General features: G+C 41.1%; 1 protein-coding gene across 1 annotated transcript in view; it reads right to left on the bottom strand.

Annotated features, from left to right (window-relative positions):
* Positions 1-279: 279 nt before the first annotated feature.
* LOC139552008 (DENN domain-containing protein 1A-like) overlaps positions 280-15,645 on the bottom strand; it is a 39,562-nt gene continuing 24,196 nt past the window's right edge. The window contains exons 4-12 of the mRNA XM_071363344.1: positions 14,582-14,708; positions 12,314-12,316; positions 5,810-5,907; positions 5,570-5,657; positions 4,928-4,968; positions 4,652-4,724; positions 4,417-4,473; positions 3,586-3,748; positions 280-341 (exon numbers count right to left, since the gene is read on the bottom strand). Coding sequence (XP_071219445.1) covers positions 4,469-4,473; positions 4,652-4,724; positions 4,928-4,968; positions 5,570-5,657; positions 5,810-5,907; positions 12,314-12,316; positions 14,582-14,708 — 435 coding nt within the window. The 3' untranslated portion in view covers positions 280-341; positions 3,586-3,748; positions 4,417-4,468. The remainder of the gene's footprint in view (positions 342-3,585; positions 3,749-4,416; positions 4,474-4,651; positions 4,725-4,927; positions 4,969-5,569; positions 5,658-5,809; positions 5,908-12,313; positions 12,317-14,581; positions 14,709-15,645) is intronic.

The raw sequence follows: 15,645 nt of genomic DNA on the forward strand, positions 1-15,645 counted from the left end.
ACTCAAACAGAAGAAAGATTCAGGATAATGAATGCGTGTGGATTAGTCTCGCCAGTCAATGTAATGTTAAGACAAAGGTCACCCTGTATGTCTAAGAGAACAGTCTGCAAGATGGGACATATCCACAGCGCATAGTTACACAGTATGCCAGTCATTGAGCTTGCACACACACAAAAACACACACACACACACACACACACACGCACACACACACACTCCTAACCACAAACTTCAGGTGCCAAGGCCAGAGATGAGAGGTAGAGGGGGGAGGTACTCACAGGCTGCGAGTTGCCGCACTGGAGCCTGGGAGGATGGGGTCGAGGGGGAGGGGCTCGGAGGGGCTGCACCAGAGACACACAAGGGTCACACACACATAGCAATGGAAGGACATGATGATGTGCACACACACAAAGATGCACACAAACGAGCCACCACAATATCTTCCTTCATGACAACAGTTGTAGCTAGACCTTCCTCTTACAAAGTATCAGGTAATTGACACTGTATCCCCATTGCCAATCACAACGTCTTTCCAGAACGTTGTCCTGATGTGTATGCATGTGTGTGTGTGTGTAAGAGAGAGAGAGGACGTGTGTGTGTCCTAATTATTCAGCGTTCTAATGAGAGGAATGAGAGATGGATGGATGGATGGTGCTGGGAGCAACACCTGAAAGACATTGTCTCACTTCTCTCTCCCATCGCTCTCCCTCCCATCTCTCTTCTCTCTCTCTACCTCTCCCATTTCTCTTCTCTACCACCTTTCTCTCTCTCTCCCTGTACCACCCCCCCCACCCCCATCTCTCTTGGGGTGTCTTAAACAAGTATTTTTTCTCTCTCCTTTTCTATAGCTTTAATAGTACTCTATGTTTTGGAGGTCGACTGTATAGCATTACACTTTATTTCAACCCAGCTTAGGGTTGCTAGACACTAATTAGTGGAGTGGTGTAACTGAGAACCAATGTTATTATTATTACTTTTAGAAATGTCCATGTGATTTCATACTAGGTAAACTGAACAAAGACATGTGCAAGGCAGAGACGAACAGCAGGAACAAAGGAAGGGAAGGAACAATGACGGATAAGAGCGTAGTGGAGACAAAGCGTGTGAAACAACATGACAAACGACAAGCAATGAGTGCAACAGAAGAGATGGAATGATAAGAGATGGAATGACAATGACAGAGTGATAGTGACAGTGAGGGAATGATAGAGGGAATGATAGAACAGACAGCACAGTAGCATTTAAAAAAAAAAAGGAGGAGGACATTAACTTTTAGTTGGTTCTCATCCCGGATCCGGGAGCACCGCCCACAGTAAAAAAGCTGACTAGCATAGCCTAGCATAGCGTCACAAGTAAATACAAGCATCTAAATATCATTAAATCACAAGTCCAAGACACCAGATGAAAGATACAGATCTTGTGAATCCAGCCATCATTTCTGATTTTTAAAATGTTTTACAGGGAAGACACAATATGTAAATCTATTAGCTAACCACGATAGCAAAAGACACAACTTTTTTTTCTCCACCATTTTTTTCCTGCATGGGCAGCTATCACAATTTCGACTAAATAAAGATATATATAGCCACTAACCAAGAAACAACTTCATAAGATGACAGTCTGATAACATATTTATGGTATAGGATAAGTTTTTTTAGAAAAATGTGCATTTTTCAGGTATAAATCACATTTCTACATTGCAGCTGCAATCTGAAATAGCGTTGGAAGCAGCCGGAATAATTACAGAGACCGACGTCAATTACCAAAATACTCATCCTAAAACATTTCTGAAAAATACACAGCATACAGCAATCGAAAGACACAGATCTTGTGAATCCAGACAATGTTTCAGATTTTCTAAGTGTTTTACAGGGAAGACACAATATGTAAATCTATTAGCTAACCACGATAGCAAAAGACACCACTTTTTTTCTCCACCATTTTTTTCCTGCATCAGTAGCTATCACTAATTCGACTAAATAAAGATATATATAGCCACTAACCAAGAAACAACTTCATAAGATGACAGTCTGATAACATATTCATGGTATAGGATAGTTTTTTTTTGAAAAATGTGCATATTTCAGGTATAAATCACATTTCTACATTGCAGCTGCAATCTGAAATAGCGTTGGAAGCAGCCGGAATAATTACAGAGACCGACGTCAATTACCAAAATACTCACCCTAAAACATTTCTGAAAAATACACAGCATACAGCAATCGAAAGACACAGATCTTGTGAATCCAGACAATGTTTCAGATTTTCTAAGTGTTTTACAGCGAAAACACAATATATCGTTATATTAGCATACCACATGAGCTAACATCACCCAGCATTGAATCAAGCCAAAAGGGTCGATAACGTTATCGCCACCAAAATATATAAATTTTTTCACTAACCTTCTCAGAATTCTTCAGATGACAGTCCTGTAACATCATATTACACAATGCATATAGCTTTTGTTCGAAAATGTGCATATTTAGCAGCATAAATCGTGGTTATACAATGTAATCTGTAAAAACATTGCATGCATTCTGGCCGGCGCCATCTTGGAGAAGCGCCTATTATAATAAAAAAACTATTCATAAACTTGACTAAAAAATATAAGTTGGACACCAATTGAAAGATAAATTAGTTCTTAATGCAATCGCTGTGTTAGATTTTTAAAATTAACGTTACTAGACATATAGTGTGCGTTGCAGCCAGACCAGTGCCTGCAAACATGGTGATCAAACACTATTACATTTTTCCACATAAATACGGAATAACATCATAAATAGTTCTTACTTTTGGACGAGCTTCCATCAGTATCTTGGGCAAAGTGTCCTTTCTCCAAAATAATCGTTGCTTTGTTGTAAAACGACCTCCTCAACTTCGGAACTAGCAGCTAACGATAGCTACACGGCACACACATGTCCAAATCCTCAAACCGCAATACTAAGGAAATTCAGAAAAATAGCAATATACTCGCATAAACTGATATAAATCGGTTTCAAATAACTTCGTTATGATGTTTCTAACACCTATAACGAATTAAATCACAGACGGATATATCTTTGGTCAATAAAGAGTGCTTTTGAGCATGCAATTCTGATGTCCCTTCTGCGTCCTGGCGAGCGGTCGAAAGGAAGGGACACGTCACTCCATCCCCTTTTATAAACTCTGAGAAACACGTAGAGAGCCCATTCCACTTCTCATTGGTTACTGACATCCAGGGGAAGGCGGGTGCAGTTCATTTCCAGCCATAGGATATACACAGACTTTTAAACTGAACCCAGATCAGAGCCTAGTTTTCAGACCTCCGCAAGTCATGTCAGGAATTTCGCTGTAGATGGAGTTCTGGTTCACCCACAGACAAAATTCAAACGGTTTTAGAAACTAGAGATTGTTTTGTATCCAATAGTAATAATAATATGCATATTGTACGAGCAAGAATTGAGTACGAGGCAGTTTAATTTGGAGACGCAAAAAAAGAAGTGCTAACAGCACCCCCTATTGACAAAAGCCCCTCCCCCCATCACATCCTCAGAGACCTCAGAAACTCATCCCCCCCTTCCCTCCCTCCCGTCCCTCTCGGGCCACCTGTCCAACGTGCGCTGTGATGGGCTGCCGTTCATCCCAGGTGCGGACACTGTCCTTCCTGCCGGCGGAGGGGGGGCGACCCGGCCGTAGTGTCTTCCTCCCCGGTACCCGCTCCTGTGCCACCTGTGTCTGCTGTCGAGGAGTAGCCATTCTCTGTCAGCTCCTGGAGAGGGGAAGAAGAAGACGGAGGAGGTTGGCATGGCCAGAGGGGGTAGTGGTGGTGATGGTCTCTGTGGAGGGAAAGGGGGAGGTTGAGGGAGGAGGCCCTACAGGGCTATAGTGGAGGGGGGATCAGTGCCAGGGGGGCATAGGGGTATGGGGGAAGTGGACAGCCAAAGGAGGGTAAAAATAGGACAAATAAAGTGCCAAAGAGGATTTAAGGAACAGAAGAGGGACAGATATGGAAAAAGAGTTTGAGTGAGTGAGTGAGTGAGTGAGCGAGCGTGAAAAGAGAGTGAGTGAGTGCACTGGAGTGAGCATTAAAAGGAGGAAAAAAAGAGTGAGAGATTTGAAGGAGCAGAATTGTGACAGGAGTAAAGAGGGTCAGGTTGAGAGGTCAACAGAGGGTTCGTTTGAAAGGTGAACACACAGTGGAGGGAAGAGTGAGTGACAGCCTGGTGTGGGAGAGGAAAAACCATCAGTGAGTGAATCATTTCGCCCATTGAGTGGCAGCGTGTGTCTGTGTGTTTGCATGCTTGTCTGCTTGTGCATGTGTGTGTGTGACAGTTGTGTTCTGTAAAGTTATTATTCAGCCTGTGATTTGGGTCAAAGACAAATAAAAAAAATATTTAGATCAAATTTAACAAAACCCAAACACTGAACACCACGCACCTTTCGTTTTAGCCGGCTCTTGACTTCCTTTATCCCCATCCTGGCATGATCTTTAGCCTTTTGGAGGAAAAACACAGAAGGGTTTACTAAACAGATTTTGTTTCTGTCGTTGTTGATGTAGGGAGTCATCTTGTAGAGTCTACCTTTAAAGTGGCATCAATATGAGACTAAGTGAACAGTAGGGACATATTTTGGGATTGTCATGGTGTAATAGTCATGATAGGAGGACACTTACAAAACTTGTAGACCGTTTTCATGGCAGGGTTAGCCTTGGTCCTCACTGTGTTGAAGATAGCTCCGCCCCCTTTCTGTTGGAGACAAAACCATTGTTAGCGGCACGGTTGTACCCCAACAACAGTGGTAGCCCAGAGAGCACAACCAAAAACAGGTTGTTTGATGAAAATCCAACAAGTTTGAACTATTAGCATGAATGAGCTAAAAAAAAAAACATGTATAATTTGAACAACATGAAAGATCGGTTCAAATGCAGCACTTGTCTTTGAAGACCTACCTTGACAGTGAATAGCCACTGGTGGTAGTTCTTGTCGCTGCCTGTGGAGTTAACACAGAGGTGAGGTCACAGTGAAAGGCACAGGAGGCTCATGAGGGGAGAACAGCTCAAAATAATGTCCGTAACGGAGCAAATGGAATCGCATCAAACACATGGAAACAATGTGTTTGATGTATTTGATACATTACACTTATTCCGCTCATAGCCATTGCCACGAGCCTGTTCTCCCCAATGAAGGTGCCACCAGCGGTGGTGAAAGGTCAATGCCTTAACACAGTGGGCATTCTATATAGGTTAGTCATGGGACATGGGTTAGCATTAGGGCCATTGACACCCACCACTGCAATAACTGGTTTGTGGTCAGTAGGCTTGAAAAACGTGTCATTTCAAAACGGAGAACGTCAGTGAGCATTCTGGCTGGGCCAGTTTCAAGACGCTGTTTCAAGACGTCGCCTACCTCAGTTTCAAGACGCTGACTAGTTTCTTGCCTATTGAACACGGCCGTGGTTTGTGGTAAGCGTGCATGGTGGCACACCAAACATCTGCCATTCCCCAAAGATGAAGTAAAGTGCTTTGAGACCAAGAGAAATTACCTAGTAGAAATGTTTTATATGGTTGTAATTCAATGTGTGCTGAACACACCTGCATACTCTCCCATGTTGATCTCATCCTCGAATATATCCCTGAAGCGCTCACCGGCATTCAGAAGGTCCAAGCGGCCATTGATGAACTACAGAGAGGGAGAAAGGTTTATCCCAGTTATACATGGAAGGTTTCTTTCATTGATTAATGTAGGCAAATGTGATGTACTTATTCTATTGCATCACACTTATTCTGTGTGTGTATGTGTACCTGTTATCGTGCATGTATGTGTGTGTGTACCTGTTTGAAGAGCTGCAGCTGGCTGGCGTTCTGCAGGAACTGTCTCATGGCACTGGAGCGGTGGGTCATGAAGACCGCCTCACTGAACGTGATTGGCTCTCCCTGAAGGTACACAAAATATGGAACAATCAGAAGGAAGTAGATCTGGTGGCATCCTGGATATGGTTTGCCAATCTATGTATTTTTACAATGACCATTACTAAAGTGTGTGTTTGACATATCAAGAGATATCTTGCTCAAATATTATAATTGTTTTACCTTTATTAAAATTAGACTAGGCAAGTCAGTTAAGAACAAATTCTTATTTACAATGCTGGGCCAACTGTGAGCCGCCCTATGGGACTCCCAATCATGGCCGGTTGTGATTTAGCCTGGAATCAAACCAGGGTCTGTAGTGATGCCTCTAGTACTGAGACGCAGTGCCTTAGACCGCTGCGCCACTCGGGAGCCCAAATTATTGAACACACACAAGAAAGGTGTATAGGTACTTTGTAGAAAAGTATGCAATTATTATATAAACATAAAATAGCAGACAGATACAAAAAGACCCAGAGTTATAGGTAAAAAAAGAAACACTATAAAATGAGATATACAGAACAAGGACAGGTAAACAGAAAGAGGAAGACAGATGTCACCCCCCACATCCATCCTGCCATCAACCCCAACTTTTGATCATATAAGATGAATTGGAAACAAAACTACAGTAAATGCAATATAGTGTCCTTATTTAGTGGTAGAGCCTGAAAACCTATTTTCACCTCTAGATGGCAGTGCTGTGTAGGTCAACAGACAGCAGGAGAGGAACTAGACCAGTGGTTCTCAAACATTTTGGGGCCAGGATCCCTTTTGAGATAGCAAATTCACCAGGGACCCCCTCATAATCAGAACACATAAAAAAAAGCACACAAGGAGTTTTACCATGACTTCGACAGCGCATGGCTGGACAAACCTTTTCTCGGGCCCTGGGAAGGAAGATTTCAAAGCCCCTCTCAAAATGTTGAATTTTTCAAGTAAATTTCCTGCAATTCTACATATTTTGCCATGGGTCAGAAAAAAGTTATGTTGTTGCAACTTTAAAGCTTATATTCTGCAATTCTAAACATTTTGACTTGAGGCAGAGAGAAGACCTTTCAATTTAAAAAGGTAATTGTCCAGTGTTTTCAGATTTCTATAAAATATTACAAATAATTAAATCACAAAATTATAAAATAAAATTGTTTTCCTTCAAAGAAATTTAAAATTAAGTACATTAATGGCCAGCTCATCCTCCTCAGGAGAATGACATCCTCCTCAATGAGGAAACAGCACGCATTTTTCTAAAGGTATGCTTAAGATACATGTGTTTTTTTTTAAAGTCCCGCACAGTAATCCTATTTCCCAAGTAAAAATAAACTTTGAATGACCAATAATGTGACCGACCGGCTCGTTTCGGTCTGATGTATCAAAATTTGACATCGTGTTTTTTACATTGGATAAAAGTAGAGACTCAGAGCTAGAAAATGGTATATCATACACTACAGCTGAGGACAAATGGGAAAGTAATTCTGCTTTGAAAGTTGATAAACTTGTAACCTCACTTTTGAGAAATGGCCCTTGAATCTTTTGGTACCTACTGGAGGGCCCCTCTTTGTCTACACCATTCAGCATCATTCGCACTCTTTTAACCTTTAGCCCCACCCATCTCTTGAAGGATTCACGTGAGGCTATGTACAAAAAAAAATGAAGATTTCAAGACTAAAGCCTGGCTTATACTACGAGTGTGTCTGTAAATTTAATCTGGGCGTTCGTAAACTCAGAGCGTTGTTAGATTGGATATTCGTAAATTCAGAGCGTTTTGCTCTCGGGAGCGTTCAGAGTGCACACTGGACACTGGCCGAAAAGTAGGGTTGATCCGAGCATTCTGACCCAACAGCAGTCAAGCACCCAAGCTAACTGGCTAACGTTGGCTAGATTGCTAGCTACTTCCAGACAAAAATTAGAGAACAGCTCACTCTGACCATTTTACTCTCCCTAGCAGAGCTGGCTAGGCAGTTTTTATGTCACCCAGAGCATTTGGTGACTGCAACTGTGCTGCTGGCAACAATTTAAATACGCTTTTTTGAAAACGTTTACTAGCACCGGCCATATTCAACGGGTGTAGAGCGTTCGTCAATTCGTAAGTTATTCTACACTCTCGCACACTCAGGTGAGCGTGCTCTGAAATCGGAGTAGATAGCCAGAGCGAATTTACTAGCTACGTCTGTCGACAGTTGTCGCAGTGCTAAACATCATAAACATTCTTTTGAAATAGTTACTTGCATAGTGGAGTCTTTTGTTTAGACAGCTCGCTAGCTAAACAATTAACCATAATCCCAACTCATAACGTTACTACCCTGCATGAATCTGCAGGTATCTAACCAACCAGGCTCAATGTTAGCTAGCTAACATCAGGCTATAACTAGCAATGCAAATGGATCTGAGATACGAATAATATTACTACACAGATCATAATGTAATGTTAGCTAGCTAGCTAACAGTACACTTTAACTTGAAATGAAAACGACTGACAAAATTAGAAACGTGTAATATCTGAAAATGTAGCTAGCCAGACTCTCTTACCCGTATACATGGATGGACGCTTCTCCCTCTTTGTCATGGATGCCATGGTTGCCCTTAGTTTGAAGATGTTATCTGGAGACAGGTGTTTTATACAACAACCTTCTCTCTGTGTGTTCTCTTTTCGACTCCATCTGCATATTTGCAAACTTCAGAATTTCTCCATCTCCTTTGCTATCATACTCTAATTCCACTGATTTCAAAACTCGGTCCTCCAGAAAGTGGAGAACAACACATATGCAGTTCTACTACGTGTGTTTTTTTAAAACACAGAAGCTTGCTACATGGCAGACCAATCCGAACAAATCTCTTGGCATGTCCAGCCCACTCGTTATCTCAGCCGATCATGGCTAACGGGAAGGTTTCTTACTTTTTCTGTGGCTAAAACAACTAGGCTCAAAATTTCTAAATGTTATTCGTATTTACAGATGGCATACAAGTTTGTTATTAAGGCACATGAAAGTTCACATGTTCCAGAAGGCATTTCTGCCCAAAAAGTTTATGTTCAAACAGCTCTCCTGTGAAGTCGTGACTTGCGGCATACACCTAGTTTCCTGAATCAGGTCACATATGCGCAGTGGTGTAAAGTACTTAAGTGAAAATACATTAAAAGCACAGCTTCAGTACTATTTATGTTTTTGACAACTTTTACTTTTACTCCACTACATTCCTAAAGAAAATAATGTACTTTTTACTCCATCCATTTTTCCTGACACCCAAAAGTACTCATTACATTTCAAATGCCTAATAGCAGGACAGGAAAATTCACACACTGAATTCCAATTCACACACTTATCAAGAGAACATCCCAACTGTTTCTAATCTGGCGGACTCACTAAACACAATTGCTTCCTTTGTAAATTATGTCTTGTTGGAGTGTGCCCCTGGCTATCAATACATTTTAATAAACATTTATACTTTTGGAGTCTGGTTTGCTAAATATAAGGAATTTTAAATGATTTATACTTTCACTTTTGATACTTAAGTATATTTAAAACCAAATACTTTTACTTTTACTCAAGTAGTATTTGACTGGGTGACTTTCACTTTTCCTTGAGTCATTTTATATTAAGGTATCTTTACTTTTACTCAAGTTTGAGAATTGGGTACTTTTTCCACCACTGTATATGCACACATATTCTGGCCTTGTGTTCTAAAAAATAGCTACAAAAAATGATTTGAGTACTCAAGTTGTAATTTATTGTGGCAGAACTTAAGAAACATTCTTGTGTTCTGTTCATAAATGTGGATTCCCCTTGTGAAGAAACCGTGTAGAATTGTTTAATTGTAGCCTATTTCCCAAATATTGTAATAGCCTAAGGTGTCCAAATGTTGCTGCTTTCAAAGAGAATAAGAATAAAAGTCAGAGTCTATAGGCCTAGGCTATTCTCAATCACAGCTTTATGAGACATTGAACAGACAATGTTAATGTCATGTGCGCCACACAGACAGACACAAGGGTCAATTCACAAAACATTTTACATTTGACATTTTTATTTCAGAATTTGTATTCCTTTTATGTTATACTAAAAAATAGACTTTTAGAAAAACATGTTGGCCAAGCTCCAGCACTTAATTATAAACACATTTTCAATGAATCAGCCATAAGATATGTCCACCCTGTTACAGACATGCACTTAACTGTCTTTCATTACTTTCATTGGACTATTTTAATAATATTGACGTTTTCATAAAGCTATTGTGTCCCATTGTCAACTCTGTCCATTTGTTCTGGTCAAATTATAAAGAAATAACAGATTTTGTATACAATGTGTAGTTTTATACTGAACTTCATCTAATTTGCACCTTATCTTTCTAAATTGAGACAGGTATCAATTATATTTTATCCAGGTTTATAATTTTGTGGTGTTGGCCGTGTCTTACTCTTTAAAATACATTACACAAATTCTTGATATTTGACAATGTAACTGAATTCATTTGAAAAAGATGCCAAGGTATAACAGGGTGGACAACTATAACGGGACAGAACATAAATTAAACCCTGAAACCTGAATACTGAACACTGAATATATATCTACATTGTAATACATGTAGTAACAACATTGGAACTGCTATTTAGTTACATATTCATTGAGAAAACAACAATACAAAAATACATTGCAGGTACAAAATCATTGGACTTAGCATTAAAACACATTCCTGTCCCTCTCCTCCTCTCCCCCTCCCTCGCTCCCCCCTTTCACCCCAAATGCTCTTCCATATACTTCCAGGTGTATTCTTCCCTCTGCAAAGAGCGTTTATTGACAGCCAGTGGCTCTGGCATCAGACAAATTATCTGTCCATCAAAGTACCAACAAATATCTTCTTAAGACTTGGACAGAAGAATTTGTTGATGCCATTCTTTTGGAGTCTGGTTTGCTAAATATATGATAGCATATGATAAGATATAAAGAGTAACAAAAACCTTATACATTTCAATACTCAATCAACTACTGTACAAGATAAATGGATGTACTGTATGTGTGTATGGGGAGGAAGGAGGGTTACCTCTGCTCTTGCCTTAACATCACTCTCAGTAATGAAGAACATCTCCACAGAGGAGTTAAGACCCTTTAGGACATTGTACAGGGCCTGGGATATCCTTTCCATGGTGCACTGCTCTATCTGCAGATCTCTTGAGAGCATCTCCAATACCATCTGGTGCCCCTTGCCGTGGCTGGCCTCAAAGAAATTCCAGTTGACCTCTTAAAAGCCTTGTTTGTGTGGTTCTGTGGCAAGTAGGTAAAAGTTATCTTTTTGCTTGTATTGTGTAGCCGGCTTGTCACTAAAGAAATTAAGCCGGCTGACTTCAGGGTACTTCTGCTTATAAATAGCAAGAACCGGATCAAGGTGGGCCCAAATGGCGGGTAGATCATGTCTCTGTGATGGTGAAACGGAGTAAAAAGCAATTGGTGGTTGGTCTGCAGCACTCCAGTGTGGAGAGTGGCTTGCTAGTGAGATCCTCCAAAATGCACGGACTGGATCTCTTGACTGTATTTGCATGAATAGTTTTCGCTGAAGTCAATGTGCAGCAAGCACTCATTGTTCTTCAGACTCTCCCTAAGCTCGCTATAGGCCCTGTATTGCCAAATGATATTAAATATGTGTTGCCTAAAACTTAGCGAGCCTATCTTGAAACTGACTGACCAGTTCAGTTTCTGTTATTGTGACCTCCCTCTTCGCGGTTATCATGGAGCACTTCTCTTCATCTTTTTGGATCTTCTCCCAGGTCCATTGTGTCAGAGGAACTTCTAGATTCCGAGGAGGTTTTAGAGTTGGATGAGTGGTGAGGAAGCAATCCTTACATTCACCATAAGCACATAGCTTCGATTTCGGGTTACACATACTTGAGTCGACCATGTCCTCAAGGTTTTTGGTGGACAAAAGCCCAAGGCTGTGAAGAGAATTTGCCATGAACTGTAAATTCTCATGGGTTTTGCACTGACAAGTTTCACTATCAGTGTCATTGGGCGTAACAACCCAAAATGGTCTGAGGTGGCAGAAGGAGGTACAGGACAATTGACCTAGTTCCTCAGGCAGGAATTTCCTGTGCAGATTTTTTAATTGTGTTCAGTCAGAAGCCTCTTCTGCATTTTGTTCTTTAGTCGTGTCATGGTTTGTTTGCGTCCTGTCGTTATACTACTTACATCATCACTGAGAAAGAAATCCTTCACTTTCCTTTTTATTTCTGTTTCTGTTCTGCTTCCCTTCCTCGTCAAAAAAGAGCAAAGGTCCCCTTCCAACTTCGCTCTCATTATTTGAAAAGCCCAACACCGTCTTCTGAAGTTTATACTTCTTCAGTATATTCACAGGGGTCACTGTCGCAATGATTTGCTTGTTCTTCTGATTCCTTGCATTTCTGTATTTTGTTTTGATATCTTTAATGAGAGATGTGTGAAAGAGAAGAACCCTCTTAATAGGTGGTCACATTCTGACATCTCAGCAATGCTTTGACTGTTGAATGAGGCGATACAGATGCCTGTTCTCCCCTAATCCTTGCATACCTCTTCCTGTATGTTTTCTTTTTTTCCCTCTCCTTTGCCACTTTTGATTTTAAATGCTCTCTCTCTTTTTGGAGTCTTCTGTGTGTTCTTTTTCTAATGCGTTCCCCTTGCTGGCATTGCCTAAAACACATTAATGGTTAGGATTCTAGGGGTAGAGTCAGAGATAAAGTTAAGGATAAGGGTTAGTAGATCGGGATTGGGGTTATGGGTTCACTGAGTTCAGATATTGCCTTCTTCTTCCCTGTCTCTTTATCTTTCATCCATTTCTCCCTCTCTTTCTCTAGATACTCTCTCCTTCTTTCTGGGTCAGCATTACGTCGTTCTCTGTATTGCCGCCGTCTTTCAGCTGCACTAAGAGGAGGTGCCATTCCTTCAGAAAGACCTGATTCAATTGATATTTATTTATTCTTTAAATACTATACATGCTATATATCCTGTAATTATGAAATACAATTTATGAACAAAAACACATATTTTGCAACACATTACTGCAAGATATCCATTTGTCCACCCTGTTGAGTGCATGTCCACACTGTTACGTGTACATGGATAACAGGGTGGACAATAACAGGGTGGACATTTTGAGCTAAAATTAGCAACTATGCTCCAAGTGATCGTGATGAAGCTAGGATAATTAATGTCTGCCAATTGAAAAGGAATTTGCATTGTTTGACAAATATATTTTGAAATTATGAAATTCGATTAACGTCTTTTGTATTTTTGCTTAACAGGGTGGACATGTTATGCTTTCCAACATCACATCACCAACATATCATGATGAAAATGTAATAGTATGAAATATAGATACTCACTAGGCTAACCACAGTTGTTTTCCCGCCAAGGAAGTGGCATAATTTCCTGTTTGTGATGTCATTGTAGAAAATATATATTTTCGTAAAGTGCCAGTAACCACAATGTAACAGGGAGGACAATGACTTTGAGGATGTACAGAAAATATTCTTATAAAAGATGCAGCATTTAACATAAAAATACTATACATAAGATAACATTTAATGAAGAAAATTTGAAAATGTGTAAATATTTTTTTTTATGTATAATTTCATTCCTAATTGTTCTTGTTGAATGAAGTTGGTCGAGCAGCACCTGGGACATTGAAAAATTGCCTCCTTCCACTGAAATAAAATAGTCTAAAAGGTATAAAATGTACTTTGAAGTCTATGTCAGTATGCTTCTATTATCATGAAGACATACACACATAAGGATCCTTGTATATTTTTTATATACAATTTTGAATGATTTATCATGAGGACAAAAAATAACACTTTTAGTGATATTGACCCACAAACAAACCTGTTTCATATTGAAGCTCCACCAGGAAGTAAAATTAGAAAATATTTGACTGCACATCGTCCAGTTGTTGCATGTGATTTGCACTATAGCTATATATGGTGGTTTTTAGCTGCTCATTTTTTTTTACAACATCGGTTTTTTTGGGGGGGGGGGGGGTTGGCCAATAGGGGGCGAGAGAGAGAGAGAGAGAGAGACAGGCACAGAATGGACCACAGCACATAAAGAAAGGTCTGTGACACATCATTACACACAACACACACAGGAAAGTCTTTGGAATCCCTAGTGTCTCCTAGGCAGACGGGTCCTTGGTTCAGAGAGAGTGCAGGTTAGGGGTTTAGAGTTTAGGGGTGAGGGTTAGCCACAGGGCAGTGACAGCTTGGAGGTGGAAGGAAGGCACCGGCTTCCCCATACGTAGTGCGGGGGTACAAGCTGTGCCATTGTTAGGACGTGTGTCCCTTCTCTGTCTCCCCTGGTGGGGGGACTGCTACCCCACGTAAGGGGACTATCCTGTGGGGCTTCTCCCTCCCTTTACACTGGGGGTCACAGGGATCTGCATCACTAATGCTATTATCCAGTGACAGAAGCGTGCATGTGCACAAGCGTGTGGGCAGACACACACACACACACACACAGACACACTCACACATACATACAGTACACACACACGTCACTCTTCTCTCTGTGTGAGTGTGTGTCTCTCTCTCCCTCTGTCTTTCTTTCTCAAGCGTCACTGTAACCATTCTATAGCACAGCTACAAAGACAAACTTTCTATTTCACTGTCTCTCACATTCTCACTCTCACTCCTAACTGTAAACCTTCCCCTCTTCCCACTCTCTCTTGCTCTCCCTCAGTATGGCTCACCAGGTTCAATCTGCAGTGCGTTCCTGTAGCTGCCGAAGAGAGCGGCCTGTGTTCCGAGAAAGGCTCGAGCCACGCCGTCTCCTGTCCTTGTGGAAACCTTCTTTAGGCGGTTCTTTAAGGAGGACACCTGGGGAAAACAAACATTAACAAACAGTTACACCTTACTATTGTTTATGATGTCTACATAAGGACCGTGTGATTGAGTGATAAGCAACGTGTAACATTTTCACCTACATAGTCATAGGTGCATTTACAGGTAATATTTCAATCCATCCATACCCCAATCCCTTCTCTTTGGCTCCCTCCATCAATCTCTTTCACCCAACCTTAATACCTTCTCCCATCATCCATCCATCCCTTTCACCGTCTTTATCTATCCCTCTCTCCATTCACCCATCCATTCCTTTCCCAATACACCTTCTCCTTTCATACCAACATCTCAACCTTCTTTCCTCCCTTCATTCCCCCTTTCCCCCAGAGATAGTCTCATCCCCTCTAGTAGCATCTAGACCCCGCTATTTTAAAATCAGCCCCTCCGTTCCCCAGGCCCCCCTCTCTCCCTTCTCCCTCTCTTGCATCCATACGCACAGCGCCGCTGAAAAAAAACGGCCCTGCAAGTCAACAACAGCATTATTCTACATGAATACACTCCATGAGACGGCCGTTTAGGCTAGTGCTCTAGCCGGGAGCGAGTGCGGAGGGGCTGAAGTAATCCTTTCTCTTTCCATCTTCTCTCTCTCTCTTCCCCTGTCGCTTCTCTCCTGTAGCAAGCTCCCCCAGTTATTAAAGACGCTTGGTTACCTTGTTAGTAAAAGTTTTGCCTCCCTCAAAACCCCCAAAAACTTGCGACTGGAAAAAGAACCGTAGGAAAGAGTACAGCTTTTTAGTAGCATTCGGCATGACCTGGGTTTGTTCTCTACCACAGCGGAGGCAAGACCGATAAGACACGCAAATGAATTGTTGTTGTCATTTCCTCCCTCATTTGTTTGCATGAGTACTTTTATTTGGAGGAAATGGAAAAGAGTGTCTTTGAAATGTCAACATGTAAGCTCAATGTACAGTGT

Source organism: Salvelinus alpinus, chromosome 24 (assembly GCF_045679555.1).
Source record: "Salvelinus alpinus chromosome 24, SLU_Salpinus.1, whole genome shotgun sequence".
NCBI classification, from domain to species: Eukaryota; Metazoa; Chordata; class Actinopteri; order Salmoniformes; family Salmonidae; genus Salvelinus; species Salvelinus alpinus.